This window comes from Emys orbicularis, chromosome 2, assembly GCF_028017835.1.
Source record: "Emys orbicularis isolate rEmyOrb1 chromosome 2, rEmyOrb1.hap1, whole genome shotgun sequence".
NCBI classification, from domain to species: Eukaryota; Metazoa; Chordata; order Testudines; family Emydidae; genus Emys; species Emys orbicularis.
Window position 1 is genome coordinate 41,030,596 of NC_088684.1, and position 19,448 is coordinate 41,050,043.

The 19,448-nt window shown below is 40.8% G+C and overlaps 1 protein-coding gene across 1 annotated transcript in view; it reads right to left on the minus strand.

Moving 5' to 3' along the window:
* The window catches only part of POP1 (POP1 homolog, ribonuclease P/MRP subunit), a 40,270-nt gene that overhangs the window by 12,762 nt on the left and 8,060 nt on the right, over nt 1-19,448 (minus strand). Inside the window, exons 4-11 of the mRNA XM_065398292.1 lie at nt 16,381-16,556; nt 15,273-15,521; nt 14,631-14,718; nt 14,049-14,236; nt 11,475-11,725; nt 11,233-11,326; nt 10,165-10,276; nt 9,546-9,665 (exon numbers count right to left, since the gene is read on the minus strand). Of these exons, the coding sequence (XP_065254364.1) occupies nt 9,546-9,665; nt 10,165-10,276; nt 11,233-11,326; nt 11,475-11,725; nt 14,049-14,236; nt 14,631-14,718; nt 15,273-15,521; nt 16,381-16,556 (1,278 nt within the window). The remainder of the gene's footprint in view (nt 1-9,545; nt 9,666-10,164; nt 10,277-11,232; nt 11,327-11,474; nt 11,726-14,048; nt 14,237-14,630; nt 14,719-15,272; nt 15,522-16,380; nt 16,557-19,448) is intronic.

A 19,448-nucleotide genomic window follows, 5' to 3' on the forward strand; every position in this document is an offset into this window, starting at 1 on the left:
TTGATAAAATCTATGTGCAGAATCAAATCAAAACCTTTAGAATGGGCTCAAGTTACTGTACTTCACAGGAAGCCAAGTTTCAAGAACAATCTGGTCAGCAGTTGTGTTTCTTGGGCAAGCACAGATAGTAAGCCAGGAGACTTAGGGTTGGCCAGGGGAAAGGTACTACATTCTGTGGCTCTCTTCAATATCTACTACAGGGCAACAACTGCTGCTGGAAGAAAACAGAATTTTAAAAGGAAACATGGAATCCATTTAATAAGGTAGAGGATAGCACTCACTCAACAAGCCTAGACTTCCCTGGAGTCCATCCCTTTGGGGATCACTCCCTGGGTCCTCTCCTTTTATTGGAATGATGGCAGAAGTCACCTCTACAGGAAGGAAAGTATCTAAACACAGGTAGTTTTGAAAGGATCAAGTTATTCTCAATGTGTTCACACATCACCTACAGGGAAGAACTAGTCAAGAGCTATTCAAAACATACTCTGTTGACAAATAAATGGACAGACATGCACCATACCCACTTCATAACACAACACATTAATCCACAAATAAAGACTAAGACAAGAAACGCTACTTATTTACACTATTTACCTTGGAGAGACTGCAGAGTCTTTATGAATTCAAAGACTTGCTAAAAATGTGAATAAGATCTTAATACAAAGTTAGAGGATGAAAGACTAAAACAAACATGACTTCTGTTAGGATATCATTTCAAACACTTACAAATATCTCCTTCATTGGGGCTGGAGTTTCCAAGAGAAGTCAAAACGCATGTGACAAGTAAAGCAAGTGTTTCCTTACTGTTAAGGTGACACCAGGTGCCATTAATCAGCACAAATCAATATGACCACAATAGTCCCTAAACAAGGAAGGGTTTGTCAAATCCCAAAAGTTAAAATATCTGGCTACTAATATAAAGATCAGGACTTAGACACAGATTTGCTCTTACCTATGTGGTTCTAGGACTTGTATTAGACAATTATGGTTTATTTAGGATGCTATCTTATAGAAGGAGAAAATGCAGATGATCATGGGGCATTCGTAACTTTGACCTAGATTAAAAGATCACAGCTTTATACTCAGCATTGCAAAGTCCTGAAAGGAAAAGTGTTAAAAAGTACTACATGCTCCAAATTGTGAATGTTGCTTTGGGAACACTCAAAGCACCTTTAGCGCAGGATGTTCCACAGTGGGGTTGGCTGAAAAGGGCTCACTGCTTCACTAGTAATAAAATTATAATAGCTTTGGGGCTTCTTTCATGGGTTGCTCCTGTTGAGATGGGCAGAAGCACATTTCTGTTGCCCACTGGTGTGAGGTAGGTATGGGCATTCAGCACTTCTCTTTTGGAATTTAATGTACTCACCCTGAACCCACCTACATCATATATCATTTGAAAGCTTATTTTATGTACGTTTAGATGAGTTCTGACGTGGAGCTGTCCAGTGATGCCATAAGTCTGTAGACAAGGTGAAACAATGGTACCCAAAATAAGAAAGTTTCATTTTTTGCACAGTTCTAGAAACATTGAAAACATGACTATAACCACAGTTTTTACTGTTTAAGTTAATTTCAACACCTTAATGTACTGTTTATTGGTCAAAGTTATAAAACAACCATATACTAAAAGATTTATCATCTGTTTTCATGGGTATTTTTTTTTCCAGAAATGATGAAGCTATTTAGCATGTGGCAAAAATGGAAATATCAACATTTTTCAGTATACTAACATGAAACGTTTAACAAGTCGGAATATGCAAAGTGAAAAAGTACCTCACAAGTTTTAGTTATAATAGTTTTCAATTGAAATTTGCTGACCAGATTAGCCTCTCACTGAAGGTTTGCACCAGTAATAGTAGATTGCATGCGCACAGTTTGTACTGTATAGTGATGAGAATGTACATGAATTCCTAAGGTAGAGTTTCTCCATGTGTAAGCTTTTGTATATACAATGTAGCATCTAGTCTGCTTGGAAAAAGGTTTTAATTTGTAATTGCCTATAAATGCAGTACGAGCCTTTGAAATATTCTAGAAACTAGCTTTTTAATTCAGTGACACGTATGCACAGGTCAGTATTAGTGTTAGAAATGACAATACACAGCTTCACATTATGAATATGCAAAAGCTATGAGAAGAAAAGTGTCCTAACAAGAAGTAGTGAAGACAAAGTCCACAAACAAGTTCTTGCCTCTGAAATGAAGAGGAATGAAGAGCACGTTACAGCTCTTACCAACCAAAGTCATCAACAACAGGACAAACACATATGACCCTGAATCACAGCCAGAGGTCCTGTAGGTATGGTCCTGTTGAGCACTATGTACAGATGTACAAGAGTCTCTGCTGAAAATAGCAGATGTTGGTGAAGAACAAATGGAGAGATTTGTGAGAGGTCTTCTGGATTCAGACGACATAGTTCTTCAGCCCAGTCAAGAAATCTAGCATGAAAACATTTGCTGACATGGCCAAGACCATCAAATTTAAGTCTGGCAAGGGAGGGAAAAAAATCAGAGCAGCTATCAGTCCAGAAACTGTTTTCTGCAGAGCCCTATTCTTAAGGAGAGGCAGACATTATGTCTCAATGGCAACTGTTCTTAGCCACCCAATAGGACCTGTTCCTATGTCCCTTTTCCATGATGATGGAACAATGAGAAGAACAGAGAAAGGTGAATTAGGGTATCAACTGGAAGCTCAAGCTAAAAGAATTCATGACCTAAGAGCATGCAACAAAGACACGAAAGCGTACATCTGAAATGCCAGGGCTATCATACAAACGATGGCTGGAGACAAATTCCACACATTTGATGAACTGGCTGCTGAATAGCTGAGACAGGTCCTAAAAAGATCTGACAAAGCTAATTCTATAATCCAAGTGATCGACAGATATGATAACAGTAACTCCGTGAAAACCACCGAAAGACAGCGCTGGACAGGATCAAATGTTGGATGCAAGAAATACCAGATGATTGGTGCACGCATTGTGCATCCATGGAAAATGTTTCTAAACGTGGCATCCAACAGGCAGTCACTTATAAACACATGGTTCAAAATGCACCTGAGAGTGTAGGAGCACACCCAGCACAAACATTCCATCTTGCTTGAGGTTTTTCCAATGATGAAGGAACAAAGTCCATCACCAGCAGAGGTGTTGAAGAAGCCCAAGGCTTGGACAGTACTCAAGAGAAAGTGGACACAAGGATGCTTCTACATGTCAAGTATCAGAGGGGTAGCCGCGTTAGTCTGGATCTGTAAAAAGCAACAGAGTCTCCTGTGGCACCTTTAAGACTAACAGATGTATTGGAGCATAAGCTTTCATGGGTGAATACCCACTTCGTCAGACGCATGTGTATGTATCTACATGCTGTATGTGCCAATATGACTTTTGGGTAATTTGGGATATGTCTATACAACAAAGAAAAACTCCACAGTCGCCAGCCGACTTGGGATCACGGGGCTACAGGGCTGTTTCACTGCTGTATAGACTTCCAGGCTCGGGCTGGAGCCCAAACTCTGGGACCCTCCCACCCCGCAGGGTCCCACAGCTCTGAAGTCTACACAGCAATGAAACAGCCCTGCAGCCCAAGCCTGAGTCAGTTAGCATGGACCAGCAGCCGGTGTCTAGTTGCTGTGTAGACATACCCTCTGTATCAAAGGAACCCTAACAATTAGGTCACCTGACACAAATGTTTTAGTCCTTGCTGTTCACTACTTTCCAAAAACGGAACACAGAGATAATGGTGCCTGTTTCAATCCACATGTTATCAGCACAACTGAAGAGCATTGCTTCAGATCTGTGCATGCAATTTGTGATGCATACACTCCTGACTTCTGCAACATACTTCCTGCCGTACACACTAACAGGAGGTGACTATCATCCCTATTTGGTATTGAGGGAAAAATGTGTGTAAAAATGCTGTCAAAACAAAGTGAGTTTAGTGCTTCAGAGATCTTCCCAAACTGGGAGAGCACACCAGAAAAGCTGCAATTTCTGAAGCAAGGAAGTTGGTACCAATACTGTATGATCAGAGCATGAAAAAAGTAGACCCACAGAAACCTGAATTGCTTGCCCTTTAATTTAGCTATCAAAGAGGACAAATCACTGGCCAAACTCCCACCATGTGAGGACAGTTTTGAAGAGCATGTCAAAAAAGCATCTTAGCAAACATTTGGATGTCTTTGCACGCAGGTAAACCAGATATTCTATCACCATGGATAGAAAAAAAAAAAAAAAAACGTGGATGATGAACTACTTTCTGTATGCAAGAGCTCAATGACATGTGAGCTTCTACAAGATCTTATAAGTGCCTATACTTGTATGGGTTATTGCATAATCAACTGTGTCTGTAGTCAAAACAATCTTCCCTGCACAGAACTGGGTGCATGGCAAGGCAATGAAGATTGTGGTAGCCCACACACTTGACAGATCATAATGATGAATGAGAGGATAATGATAAGAAATGTTACCTGTGCTACTACATTTCAACAATAACCTGTACAACTGTATTAGATTTTATTTTACCCTTTAGATTGTTTTGAGGGTTTGAAGTCAAAGAAATCCAATTTTATGTCTTGAAATAGAGTAATTACATTAACAGAACTGATTGCAAATATTTCAAAGTGGTCATTTTAACATGATGGTGTAATTGTTTATCCCCATTTCCGTGGTGATAGCACCTCTTAACAACTACACATCATACTTCAGCTTAAAGAGGACATAATAAGTTTTCAAATGATGTATGACATGAATGTGTGGAGAGAGGGTACAGTAAGTCAACCAAATTGGTGTCTGCTGCTCATCTAATATGCCCACAGAATGCTCCACTGAAGGGGACTTCAGATGTGGCAGCAATCATAGGACCACTGTAGATTGCCATTGGCGTGCCCCTATCTGCAAAGGCTTCTGTACAATTAATAGGGTGGGGAAGGGACAGTAATTCTTTTACATTTTTGGCACATGCTTCTGTTTTCAGTGGGCTAAGGGGAATCTAAATGTTTATATAAATATGTGTTTTGTGACAAGTGAATTAGAGGTAGTGATGTTTTGCCTCCAATTCAAGCTGGGGGTAGAAAAGAGATTCAATGTTCACACTTGGGGAGCTGGTAGAGAAAAAAACTTGTTGCGTTAAAGATGCTGGGAGTCATCTTTTGCCATTGCTCCTCAGAAAGGCATTAAAGAGACACTTAAACTTCAAAGTTGCTGGTTTGTCTCAAAGCTATGATTGCCATTATTTCTTTAAGTGGATTTTTTGGAATTACATTTTACCTATACATAATCCTAAATTACCTTTGAAAAATGGTCGTAAACCCTTTGTTGGGGAACAAGTATGGAGCCCGTTATTTAGGGTAATTTAAATTTACAATCAGACAGAGACCTGTTAGCAAATGCACTTTTTAGTGTCTGTATTTATCCACACCAATATGGCCTACCGGGTTAAAATATATTAAGGACTTTTTTTTTTTTTTTTTTAAATCAGTGTTATAGAGGGTGAACAAGTTATGAGTTTACCCTGTATAAGCTTTATTTGAGCTTATTGGAAGCTGGGCATCTGAGTGCTGGAGACAGGAGCACTTCTTAAGCTGTTTTCAGTTAAGCCTGCGGCTTTTGGGGGACTGTAGTGAGGCGGTGTGGCTCCCCGCCGCCCCAGAGGGGGAAGAGCCCATCTGGAGGCCAGAGTGGGCGGAGCTAGGGAGCGCCGAGCCCGCCCCTCAGAGGGTCAGGCGGCGACCCGGAAGTATAAAAGCTCGCCCCTCTCAGCTCAGTCAGGCCCCCGCCGCCAGAGAGACCAGATGTCTCCAGCATAGCTCGTGACTGGGAAGACCCCACGGCCCAAGGCAGCTGCCAGGACTGGCCAGGCCTGCCCTGTGCCCGCTATCCGGAGGAGCCGCCGGGCCTGCCCTGTGCCCGCTATCCGGAGGAGCCGCCGGCCCGGCCGATCAACCCCTGCCCTGACGAACCCATGGTCTTGGATCCCCCAGAGGCCGACACCAGGACCCAGATAGGCCCCGAGGGGGAGTGTGGAAGTAGCCCGGGGGCAGCCGACCCCAGTCTGGCTGCAGCACTGCCAGAGTCTATGTCAGTGTGTTGTGGCCAGGATCCCCACTGACTAAGCAGCGGGCCTTCTGCCGCTGCTAGGGCCCCGGGCTGGGACGCAGTGGAGTGGGAGGGCCTGCGTCCCTCCTGCCACCCAACCCGTGGGTGGCAGTCTCCCCCTCTCCCAGGCCTTTTGAGGCTTGGGCCTACTATTGTTGCTCAGCCCTGACTGAGGGTCTGAGCTTCTGACAGTCTTATTGCCCGCCCTGAGCAGGGCCAGGCTTACCGTGTTCTTCCAGCTACAGCAAGAGCTGCCGAGGGAGATCCACGGCCTGACAAGTTTCCCCAGCTCACCGGTATGTAGTGAGCTGGTGTGGCTCCCCGCTGCCCTGGAGAGGGTCGAGCCCCGGCAAACTCTTGTACAGGGACGTAGTTCAGACCTGGGTCTGTGTTTGTAGCAGGCTAGCATGTCTGGCTCGAACCAGGCAGGGCACTGAAGTCCCAAGCTACCAGGGAAAACAGGCTCAGAGGTAGTCTCAGCACATCAGTTGGCAGTTCCCAAGGGGTTTTCTGTGATCCAACCCATCACAGGGGGCTCAGAAGGTTAGTTAGTGGGATGGAAGGGTGGAACACAAGGTTAGAGGTAGAGCTGGTTGTAAGTTTGAGGGAATGTTTTTCTGTTGGAAAATGCTGATTTGTCAACATGGAGATGTTCCAGGGGAAGGTGTCTATTTTGACAAATTTAGGGCACCAAACTGGCTGGCCTGGCTTCCTGCCTGCCTGCTAGCACGCCAACCAGCCAACCCGAAGCCGCTGGTGTGTGCTGCAATGATCTCAGCCTATAGAAGCAACTAAACATGTTTTTTCCTAGTAGTAGTAGTAATAGTAGTAATAATAATAAATAGAAAGACAAGATCCAAGCTACAAGGAGAACACAAACTAACTTAAGTAGAACACAATTTGACAACATATGTTGTTTGTGTGCAAACAGAACATATAAGATGCTGTATTTTGATATAACTGGATTATGTTCTGTATTCTTTTCCATCACACACGTAACATTCTTATTTTGAAGAATTATCAATTAAAGACTTCCATGAAAGAGGTGGTGAGTCCAGCAACTATAATCCCAAACATATGTATTTTCTAAAAAGGAGTGTTAGTGGGAGGATTTGGATTGTCCACCTCTATTTCAATAAGAGGCCCAGTTCTTTATAAGGGAGGCCCACCATGGCAGAAAAAAAAAAAAATAGGTAGCAAGAGGTACCCATAGCTGCTGCAGAGAAAAGCTCTTCAGCATCTACAGGGTAGGGTTGGGATAGTAATAATGTCCCCTACAGCTATCTTAGGGGTAAGGATCAACAGTTCCCTCCCTAACCCAATGTCTAGCCAACAACTGGTGGAGAGGCAGGAGGGATACCAGTGACTATTACTCCAGTCTTGAGTAACCCAGACAAGGGAGGAACAGGAATCTCTGGGGTTTCCCTTTCACAGCCACAACAGACAAGCCAACAGAGGCTGCAAACAGCTCCTCAGATCTGCCTGTCTATGGAGTGTGCCTGTCCCAGTCATTCAGGATGGGGAGCAGGAAAGCAACAACCATTTTCACTGCCTAGCATTGAATATTCCCCATTCCCTCCTTAGTGCTACTGGCAGGATTGCCACTGGCCTCTCTGCCCCTTGCTGGGATGACCTTTCTGTCTTCTCCCAAGAGAAGAGCGCTGTATCTGGCTACCTCCTCTGTTCCCGAGTCTACTCCCCTTTATTGGCATGGAATTGTTTGTGTGGCCATAGGGCGGGTAGTGAAATCCTTTGAGTGTGGTCTGGGGGGGGATCAAAAGGGCTTACCAGATACAGGTTACCTTCTCCTCAGCAGATAAAGGACAATCCCCAACAGGGGACAGAGGCCAACTGCATTAAGAAGTGGGTGGAAAGAATAATCAGGAGCAAAGAAAGCAGCATCTGTTTTCCTGACTTCCTACGTGACCGTGACTTTTTTGGGGAGAAACTGGCTCACCTACTAGGGAGGTGAAGAGGGATAGGGACCTTTCTTCTGCCTCCTTTCCAATTTGTGGGGGCAGGAGGTGCTCCTTAACCCTTCACATTATGCTGGTCCCTGACTCTCCTTCCTGGGCAGGGAAGGGCTCTAGTTCTAGTCTCCCTTACCTTGTAACTGATGAACTTCTCTTCAGCAGTGGGATGGTGTCCCACTGCTCCTGCCATCTGGAGAGCACCCTCTCAGACATTGTAAGCAAGATGCAAGCCTTATTCCTGGTGACAGGCATGGTGGTGGGGGTGGCCACTCAGAACAACTAAATCCCTTGCCTTTCCAAACCAATTTTTTGTTAATTGATCCATATTGGGTTATAGCTGACTTGGTTTCACTTTTTTAAATATAGTAAGGGTCAGGGATACAGCACATATTAAAAAGGGATGTGAATGAAAAAAAAAAAGGTGGACAAAATGGTAAACGAGGTAGACTGTTCCAGGCACACGAGGTAGAAAGGAAGACGGATACAAAGGGGAGGCTTGTGGAATGAAGACAGCAGACATAGGTAGGAAGGGAGTTTTGTACAGCCCTGACAGGAACCAGATGAAGACTGAATTTTCCATGGAAGGTTTGTGGATGGAATAGGTAACAGTCTAAGCAACAGGAAGGGAAGATTGTTTTAGCAATATTCTGGAGGAAGTCCATCAAAGAAAAGATTTCCAAGTCTCTGGGGCCTTATAGTTTTCCTATTCTCTGCTATTAGCTAGCTTACTGCTATGTTCCCCTAAGTGGACAGAACAACCATGGCAATATTATATTATTCCTTAACTCAACATGCCTACATATTACTAAACTTATATAGTTCCCATTGTATGCAACTGCTTTCATTTTGAGATACTCAGATTAGTCTATACTGGACTACTGTGACGTCATTTTAATAAACTTGTGAAGACAGATACATTAGATTATAAAGTGTGCTTTGTGTTTTTCCTGTCTAACTTCATTAGTTCCCCTTTCTCAAGTAATAAGCTTTTGCAGTTAAGTTTTAACCTCCAGCAGACAGGGAGTTTAAAGTGGAAACACTAGATCTTTTCTTGTACAGATACAAGCAGTGCCACTATGATCAAAGCAGAACAGAAACTGGCAGTGTTACATCTTAACTTTTAGCACCTGGTTGGCCTTGCCAGGATTCGAACCTGGATCATCTGTATCGTTAGACAGAGGCTTCCACTGAGCACAAGACCAGCTTCGGTGCAAGTCCCTTCCTTACAACTGCTATCCTTAAAGCTAAATAGTTTTCAAGCAGTTTCTGTTCTCACATGCAGCAGCAAAAAAAAAAAAAAAAAAAAAAAAAAAAAAAAAAAAAAAAAAGTGTTTGGAATTTGAGTGTCATCAGGAAAGAATGACAACAACATGCAATACACAGAAGGGTGGACTAAGTGGAAATAACAGAAAGTGCAGGGGATAAATTGGATCTCATACTCTATTTTGTTTCATTACAGTCACAATATGAATTAAACTCTTTACCTTGATATTTTTCTGGATTTGGCATGGCTTTTGACCTCTTTTTTGGCAAATTCACTCGAGGATCCCCAACAGTCAGGCCCAGTATTGTACCTGCCGCAATTTCTGATGGAGAGTTTATGCCTTTAAAATACACAAATGCACATCACCGTGAAACAGACATTACCAACAGGAAAAAACAATGAACTGAAACAGTCTTCTCTGTATTCTTTACTTGATATATTTTTGCCTTGGGATCGGATAACTTTGCAAGCCTCAGAGGCAACATACAGTTTAATATATATTTTTGAAGAATCACTAATAGTTTAATAGACACCCAGTATTGTGGATAGACAACAGTAGCAATGTTAGTTAAGGTTACATCAAGATTTGCAGTTAGTGCAGAAATGAAGTAACTGTTTCACACTTTAATGACTGAATTTATTCTCCAATTTTGGCACAGTAACTCTAGAGGACAACTGAATTTTCCATGTGCTTTTTTTTTTTTAAACATACAAAATGTCAATCAACTTTTTCAGAGGAAATAAAAGGCACGAGACCTTTCTACAGAGTTCAAAGCGTTACTAAACTGTATCATAGTTTGAAGATTTCTGTTTCCTTCCTCAAATCCCCTACTACATACCTTGCAACAACTCGAAGATGGCTTCTTGACGTTGATGAAGAGACGCCTTCTCAGAATTCTTGCAGTTTTCAACCCACCAGTTGTTAAGTTCTGTTTCTGCATCTGCCATCTCCTGGAAAACAATGATTTCCTGTGAGGGACGCTAAGTGGCCCCTGAAGGGTTTTGTAGATCCAAATGCCGACTTAATTTTCCATAGTGTTTGTATGTATATGTACATCAGATAATTGTCACAAAACATGCTTTTCCTCCTCCTCAAATTTTGAATGGAAACTCCATTTTTACTGATATCTAAACTGGAAACTGGAGTTTAATTCCTATAATACTGCATTTTCCAGTCTTCTTTCAGCAAAAAAACAGCCAGCTTAATTCTTTGACCCAAAACTGAAGAATTAGTAACAGTCTACAGTGTTTCTCAAACCTTTTTAGGTTGGTGACCCGTTATTCATGTCAGAGATTTGTGACCCCCCTTTATGTTTACTATAAAAAAAAGTATGTTAAAAATAAGAGAAAAACAGTAAGCCTGTTTGTGTGTTTCAAGAAAATACTTGACCTTAAAGGGTAAGGGTGTGCATGAAAACATATTTTTTGCTTTAGATTGTAACAATTTTTCAATGGCTCGCAACCCCTTTGATTGCCTTTCATGACATCCTCTAGGGGTGGTAACCTGCTGGTTGAGAAACACTAGTCTACAGTATGACAGAGTGAACCTCGAATCTGCCTGGCCAGCTTATGAATGTTGTAATACACGACTATTCTCAAAACTTGAGTGCTTGCTCCACAGCAATGCAGTTTTGTTGGCTTTATTTTTTTACTCTTGATTTCTTCAGGAGCCCCCAAATAAGACACTTGAATGGAAAGTATGCTTTAGTCAAATACAAGTTATTGGGCTCAATACAGGGATAGTAACTGGATGAAATGTAATGACCTGTGATAGGAAGGAGAAGGTCAGACTAGATAATCTAATGGTCCCTTCTGGTCTTAAAAAGTCTAAGTATGAATTACTGGTATTACTATTCTAGTGGTATAGCTTGTGCATCACAAGACGTGTAAATTGCTGATTTCCTTACAGTTTGGATAGAAGCAGTTTTCAGTGCCTCTGTAAGGACACAGTGCGAGAGCGGGCCAATCAACCGATATCGGAGAATCTCCATGGTCAAATCACTGAAAAAGATAAAAATACAGAAGTGAAACTTTAAGTGTTCATTCATGCAGTTTGTATGAATAGCACATCAGTAAACAGGATTTTAAATCAGAGATTCTAGCTAATTTCAAGTTCTAAGGTTAATAATTTCTGGTACTACGGATGTACCTGATCACAACGCCAGTAGTCTGTGATGTCCAGCAGTATGACTGAAGTGGAACTCTGGTTCCATCACCAATGATTTTTTTCACTGGCACAGCTTTTTCTCCTTCATTGTCTTCCCTCTTCCTTTTCTTGCCAACAATCATAGCTACATCTGTTTGTTTTTCTTCTTGAAGCAATGTGACAATTGGTTCAGGGGAACAGGTTTCTACAGGCTCTGAACACTGAAAGACTGTTTTTAGCTCAGTCAGTATGTCCTAAGGAAAAAATTAATATTGAGTTTGCATTAGCAAAATTAGCAATTTATTTGTAAGATACAAATCTAAGATACAGTTTTATAATTATGATGTGCTGCTTTACTTTCCTTATAAGGGCTATATTCACCTCACTGCCATTTTACATGTCCAAATCCCAGAATCAGGCCCCACTGGAATTCATAAAGCCCCTGCTCAGCTGCCCTCAAACCCTGTAGGCACTTAAACTCACTTGGCGCTGCCTACATTTTTGCAGTGAAAGTTCCCTGGGTACCTATGTTTCTGCCTCCGAGCACATGCACTGCATGGCCACACCAGGTGTCCAGATACCTAAGCCTCAGAGCAATGCACAAACTGAGAGAAGACAGGTGTTCTTCCACCTAACTTGCCTGTGGGGCCTGATCTGGAAGCAGGTTCAGACCTCAACTACTGGATCAGGCTGCTGTAGAGAAGCATACATAAAATGCTGGGTTGGGGTAAGAAAGAAGAAAACCTCCATCATAATGTTTAGCCCAGTGGTTAGGGTACCGATGTGAGAGATCCCTGGTTCAAGTCTCCTCTCCACCAGTGGGGGGAAAAAGGGACCTGAACTGGGATTGGCCACCATTAAGGTAAGCGCTTTAGCCACTGGGCTTTGCGACAGTCTGAAGTGGGACTCCCTGTCTCTCTTGTTGAAGCTGTTCCAGTCTGGATAAATAAATGAATTGCTCTTTTTCCCCCCCCAGTAAGCATGAGAACAACTCTATAGTCTGGTGGCTAGAACACACCTTTGAGAGGTGAAAGATTCAGGATCCAGTCCCTCTGCTCCAATGACTTTTTGGACAAAGAATGTGTGCTAATTACAGAATTTTAAGTTATGTAGTTAAATGCCAGACCACAAAAATCTACAATAAAGATGTTCCTAGCTCAGCTTGTTACAGGCGGGGAAAAACAGTCTTCAAGCATACAATTAACCATTGCATTAGGAGACACTGCAACAAGCCAGAAGGAATAGAGAAAATAATTCTAGTAAGAACTTAGGTTTTGTGCAAGATCAGCAACATTTATAATTCGTAATAATAGGGTAGTAATTATAGGGTTTTCAGGACCTGAGTCAAATGCTTAATTGATATTTAAAGTCAATTTAATTAAGGTTGTTTTTAAGCCTCACTGCCACTTAAAAAAAACCAAACAAACACAAAACAACTTTGTTTTATGGCTTTTATTCAACAGCAAACCCATCTACAAGGTTAATTAATGTATTGTACTTCCCTAAAGTACTACACAATATGAAAATTGAGATTACAGTTTAAATTAAGTTATTTTAACTCCTTGGTTTGACTAATACAAATTACAATTGATTAACTAAAAAGAGAACAACTTGAGATCAACAATTGGTAAAATCATTGCATGAACACAGTCAGCAATCGAATCACAAGTTAACATAACACCAATGATTAAATAGCTTATTTATAGTCTCTATGTAGTTTACTTAGCAGTTTATATTTTCCTTTCTGGAAACAATGGGAAGTTTAGAATATTTATGTACCCAAGATTACCACAGATCATTAGAGGTGAGATTTGCATTGAATCTGTACTAGGGGCTTATGCACACATGCTATTACTATCTCTCTCACACACACACACACACACACACACACACACACACACACACACACCCCTCCCCAGCAATCCTTACCCACAGGACCTCCCCAACAATCTTCTGATTTGAATCAGGGGAACACAAGTTTCACACCCCCAACCGCATTGTCCAATCCTGGTCAAGTGAGGTCAGTCTGACCTTTGGTCCATTCTTGCAGCCCTCCTTCCTTGGGTACTGGTTCTTTGTCACAGCCACAAGTTCAGATGCTTTTCCAACAGGAAATGGCTACACCACCAAAATGATTCTGACTCCCTTAATTTAAGTCAACAGCTAGGGCTCCCAAATGGCTTCTTGGCCATTAGGGCCTGGCCATTTCCCTGCACATGACTTATGATCCATTGTTCCCTACCCATACACACATCTCATGATTATACTTTCTCAAGACCTGAGACCTCATGACCACAGTAAGAAATTATAGAACTGTCATCCTGTCTGGGAAACTCTGGGAAAGTTTATTTCACTATCAAAGCTCAAAGCCCAAGCTGCTTCAAAAGCTACTTATTAAATCCCATTAATGTAATTGTTTTACTTTTTCTTTGTGTGCCCATATACCACATCCAGCTTTCCCAAATGTTACTGCATTTCAGATTTCCCCAAGAGAAGATTGCAGAGAGATAAGAAGCCTGAAGTTCAACTATGAAGGGGGAAAAAAAAAAAAAAAAAAAAAAAAAAAATCAGATATACCTGCTTAAGGGATGGATGTGTCCAGATCCACAGCTGTCTAGTTTCAGAAGTAATACCAGACCCATCCTTGGGTTTCCAAATGAAAGTAATAGGACCAAGCAAATCCTCAGGGTAGCGATCAGCACGGTAAAGGACCAGAGAGCCCTGGAGCCTTCCAGACAGACAAGGCACAGCTGCAAAAGTTGGTCCTGGAGAAAAACATATGCACATAAAAACAAAAAACAAACAAAACCCACACGAAACATCTTCTATTTCAAAACCTTTCTACAAATGGACCACCAGCAAGAAGCTGCAACCCAGAAGGCCTGATCCTGGTGTAAAAAGACAAACTCTCCCAACTGACAGCTGAGATTCTAACAAGACTCTTATAAGCTATCCCAGCTCTAGTACCCACTACTTTCCTCCAATCATCTCCACAGAATGATTTTTCAAGTACTTAATATAACCAGAGCTCTGTAGTAGCTTTGTTACAAGGATTCAGTTTATACTGTATTTTTATTGTACTGCATTTTTCTGCACCATGAGTCAAATTTTAGTCTCTATAAGCCTAGTTTCATTTTAAAATATTTATGGAAGTTTTACCTGTATCTATACTACACATCCGAGCAAGCACCTTCAGAAGCACTTCCTCTTTTCCATTCAGCTCCAGGCAACAGTAATATGATAAATCCTGAAATAACAGAAGATACTGAAGTTAGAATAGGTTTAAAAACAAACTCTGATAAGGAGATGCTACATAGATAACTTTCAAGACTTTGATCAGACACAAGAGCTTAAATAATTAACATTAAAGTCAAAGACACATAGTAATTTGAATTTTGCTTACTCTGTATTGTTTATTTAAAAGAAAAGGTTTGACCTCCTTTGCTAAATTGCCAGTTTTGATTCCGCCAGCATTTCTTATGTAAGGCCCAAATGGTCTGAGGTTAGACCAACAGAAGAAACAAATCCCGTGACAATGTTTGCCATTGAGAACACCCTGTTTGAGATGCTATCCTAGGAATTAGTTTCCTAGCTTTTATGGTGACAAAGTCTGTTTGCCTCATTCTCTTTCCCACCAATCATTCTCCACCTCACAGACATTTTGTAACATCAAATATTAATAGCTAGTAAATCGTTATACATGCTTCCCTACAAGAGTGCTCTAGTGAGATATATTATAATTTAAAGGTAAACTGCTTAATCATCTTGGCAAGGTAAGTGAAACTGTTGCAATCATGATACCTGAAGAAGGCAGTGTTTTGTCATGGCTCGGTAGCAAGCCCTATAGCTCTTAGTTGTGGGTCTGTCTCCTAAGCAATATCCCCATTTCTTCACCATATGAAATCTCTTTGCATGCCAAATATGTGTTTCCAACCAAATATTCTTCTTCTGCCTGCGGTTAAACTCCACCACCAGGTTTACGTGACGCCTTCGAGCTTTTCGGCACTTGTTCTTCGAATGCTCTTTTTTCTGATGCACAGCTTTCTCTGCCTATGTTTTCAGGAGAATGGAGGATATTTTCAGTGGCAAGCTTGAAAGCACAAGTAAGTTTCTATAGAAGAGAATGGCTGTTCTAGATTAGAGGACATTGAACACTGCTAACACATTTATAGCTTAAACATATGGTATATAATATGATTTATTGTTCATCATTAAGATTTTTTTAATTTTGGGGAGAGAAATCTCATTTTACACACTTACAAAAAAACCAAAGCCTGCTAGTCTTCACCCAAGAATATCGAGGTTAAAAGTTAATTTTAGAATTTTATCAGGGAAAAAAAAAAAAAAAAGGCGTTTGATTGCCTATTGTCCAAATTTTTGCACAAAAATTCAAATATACTGCACATTGATAACTAATATACAGAAAGACCGAGGGTGTTGAAAATCAGTCTTCAAGTGCACCAGCAGAGTTGAACAGAGAGTCCTGCACTATTCAGGACTGTGTATTTAATACAACATAATAAATTAGTATAAACATTTGTATTTTGGAAAAAAATTACTTGAAATTATATTCAGAGTTCAGAATCTTTGCAGTGACAAGATCTTTTGATTTCAGAACCAGTCATTTTATCAAATACAGATTTGTTTAAAGAAATAATTGATTGCTTTAAAGCAATTGCTGAGGGCTACCGTGCATTTCACTGCCGTTTAGTCAGTCACCCTTACATTACACAGAATACACATTAGGAATACTAGGCTTGGCAGTGGTAGTAACAACAAGTTTGAGGAACCATGCACACACTTAAGAGCAGGAAGGGAAAAAACAGACAAAACAATATTTAAAATTAACCGAACGATGGTTTGTAGATCAGTCATATTTAGACACCAAATGCTATAAGTGACCTTGTACCTCTTTTCTGGCAATCTCACGGAGCCGTCTAGGTAGGCGCTTAATATTGTGACTCATGGCTCGTCTTCGCATGTGCCTAGGCAGAGTCTGAAAAACTAACGAATTGGAAGACTTCTGTGTAACTGCCTTCAACATAGCATTGATTTCAGCAGCACGGGCTTGAGCAAAGGTAGATGCTGAAATGAAGGGAAAAAAAACAAAAACCATGCAGAGGTGCTATAATGGAAACAGAATTAAATGAGAGGCTCATCTTTTGCTTATTTTGTTTTATAACACAAGCAGATACAAAAGTTTTGCATCAATAAAGTTTGCACTTTTAAAATTGTGTAACTATGGAATTTTAGTATATTGTTGCCATAACTCCCTAATGACTCTTACAATATTAACTTTTGTTTTGTTTAGTAAACTACTCAAATAGTTGTACCCTATTACTGAAATAGTTTGTTATTTCAGTATTTTGATGTTCTCAGCAGAAACCAAACAGTCATGCAGCACATGATTCTAAAAGCCTTGCTGAATATTTTCCTGAGATCACATTTAATTGAAAATAGAATTTATATAATTTGTTTTGAGTGTTCAGAGCCAAAAAAAAAAAAAAAAAAAAAACTAGCGATGGAGATAGCCAAAAGGGCAGCAATTATGGTATTGAAGAATGTTTAAAAATTCATTGACAACAATCATGCGTGGCTAACTGATAGCTCTGATTTAAGTTTACCAATTGACGCACTATTGCCAAATCATGTAAATTAATGTGTTTTATTTGCCCCTTTGCTTCCATATACGAAGGTACCTTGTCAAAAGATTTTCAGAAAGCCAAGTACACTATATCCACTGGATCCCCCTTGTCCACATTACTGTTGACCCCCTCAAAGAAATCTAATAAATTGGTTAGGAATGATTTCCCTTTACAAAAACCATGTTGACTTCCCCAACATATGTTCATCTGTGTCTGACAATTCTGCTCTTTACTATAGTTTCAACCAATTTGCATGGTACAGAAGTCAGGCTTACTGACCCGTAACTGCCAGGATCGCCTCTGGAGCCCTTTTAAAAAAATTGGCGGCACATTAGCTATCCTCCAGTCATTTGGTACAGAAGCTGATTTAAATGCTAGGTTACAAATCACAGTCAGTAGGTCTGCAATTTCACATTTGAGTTCCTTCAGAACTCTTGGGTGAATACCATCTGGTCCTGATGACTTATTACTGTCTAATTTATCAATTTGTTCCAAAACCACCTCTAACATCTCAATCCAAGACAGTTCCTCAGATTTGTCACATAAAAAGAATGGCTCAGGTTTGGGAATCTCCCTCACATCCTCAGCCGTGAAGACCGATGCAAAAAATTCATTTAGTTTCTCCACAATGGCCTTATTGTCTTTGAGTGCTCCCTTAGCATCTCAATCATCCAGTGGCCCCACTGGCTGTTTAGCAGGCTTCCTGCATCTGATGTACTTAGCAATTTTTTATTTAATTATTTTGAGAGTCTTTGGCTAGCTGTTCTTCAAATTCTTTTTTGGTCTTCCTAGTTATATTTTTACACTTCATTTGCCAGAGTTTATGCTCCTTTCTATTTTCCTCACTAGGATTTCACTTCCACTTTTTAAAGGATGCCTTTTTGCCTCTCACTGCTTCTTTTACTTTGTTGTTTAGACACGATAGCACTTTTTTGGTTCTGTTTTTTTTAAATTTGGGGTATACATTTAAGTTGAGCCTCTATTATGGTGTCTTTAAAAAGTTTCCATGCAGCTTGCAGGGATTTCACTTTTTGCACTGTCTTTTAATTTCTGTTTAACTAACTTCCTCATTTTTGTGCAGTCCCCCTTTCTGAAATTAAATGCTACCATGTTGGGCTGCTGTGGTGTTTTCTCCGCCACAAGTTAAATTTAATTATATTATGGTCACTATTACCAAGCAGTCCAGCTATATTCACCTCTTGGACCAGGTCCTGTGCTCCACTTAAGACTAAATCAAGAATTGCCTCTCCTCTTGTGGGTTCCAGGACTAGCTGCTCCAAGAAGCAGTCATTTAAGGTGCCAAGAAACTTTCATCTCTGCATCCTGTCCTGAGGTGATATGTACCCAATCAATATGGGGATAGATGAAATCCCCCATTATTGAGTTTTATTTTTATAGCCTCTCTAATCTCCCCGAGCATTTCACAGTCACTATTACCATCCTGGTCAGGTGGTCGGTAGCATATCCCTACTGCTGTTTTCTTATTTGAGCATGGAATTACTATCCATAGAGATGCTATGGTACAGTTTGGTTCATTTAAGATTTTTACTTCATTTTATTTTATGCTTTCTTTCACACACAGTGCTACTCCCCCACCAGCATGACTTGCTCTGTCCTCCTGATATATATTGTACCCTGGTATTACTGTGTCCCATTGTTTATCCTCATTCTACCTAGTTTCTATGATGCCTATTATATCAATATCCTCATTTAATACAAGGCACTCTAGTTCACTCATATTTAGACTTCTAGCATTTGAATATGAGCACTTTAAAAACATGTCACTTTTTAGCTGTCTGCCATTACTTGATGTAATTGAATGGGACACTCATATCAGATCCTACCCGTATTTTTTCCATTTTCCATCCTCTCCTCCTTACTAGGACACAGAGAATCTCCATTAATAGTTCCTTCCCTAAGGGATGTCTCTGTCCAAACCATGGGCTCCTTCACACCCGTGAGCTTCCCCGCAGCCCTCAGTTTAAAAACTACTCTACAACCTTTTTAATTTTAAGTGCCAGCAATCTGGTTCCATTTTGGTTTAGGTGGAGCCCATCCTTCCTGTATAGGCTCCCCCTTTCCCAAAAGTTTCTCCAGATCCTAATAAATCTAAACCCCTCCTCCCTACACCATTGTCTCATCCATGCATTGAGACCCCGCAGTTCTGTCTAACTAGCCCAGCACGTGGAACTGGAAGCATTTCAGAGAATGCTACCATGGAGGTTCTGGACTTCAATCTTACCTAGCAGCCTAAATTTAGCCTTCAGGACCTCTCTCCTATCCTTCCCTATGTCATTGGTACCTACATGTACCACACCTACCAGCTCCTCCC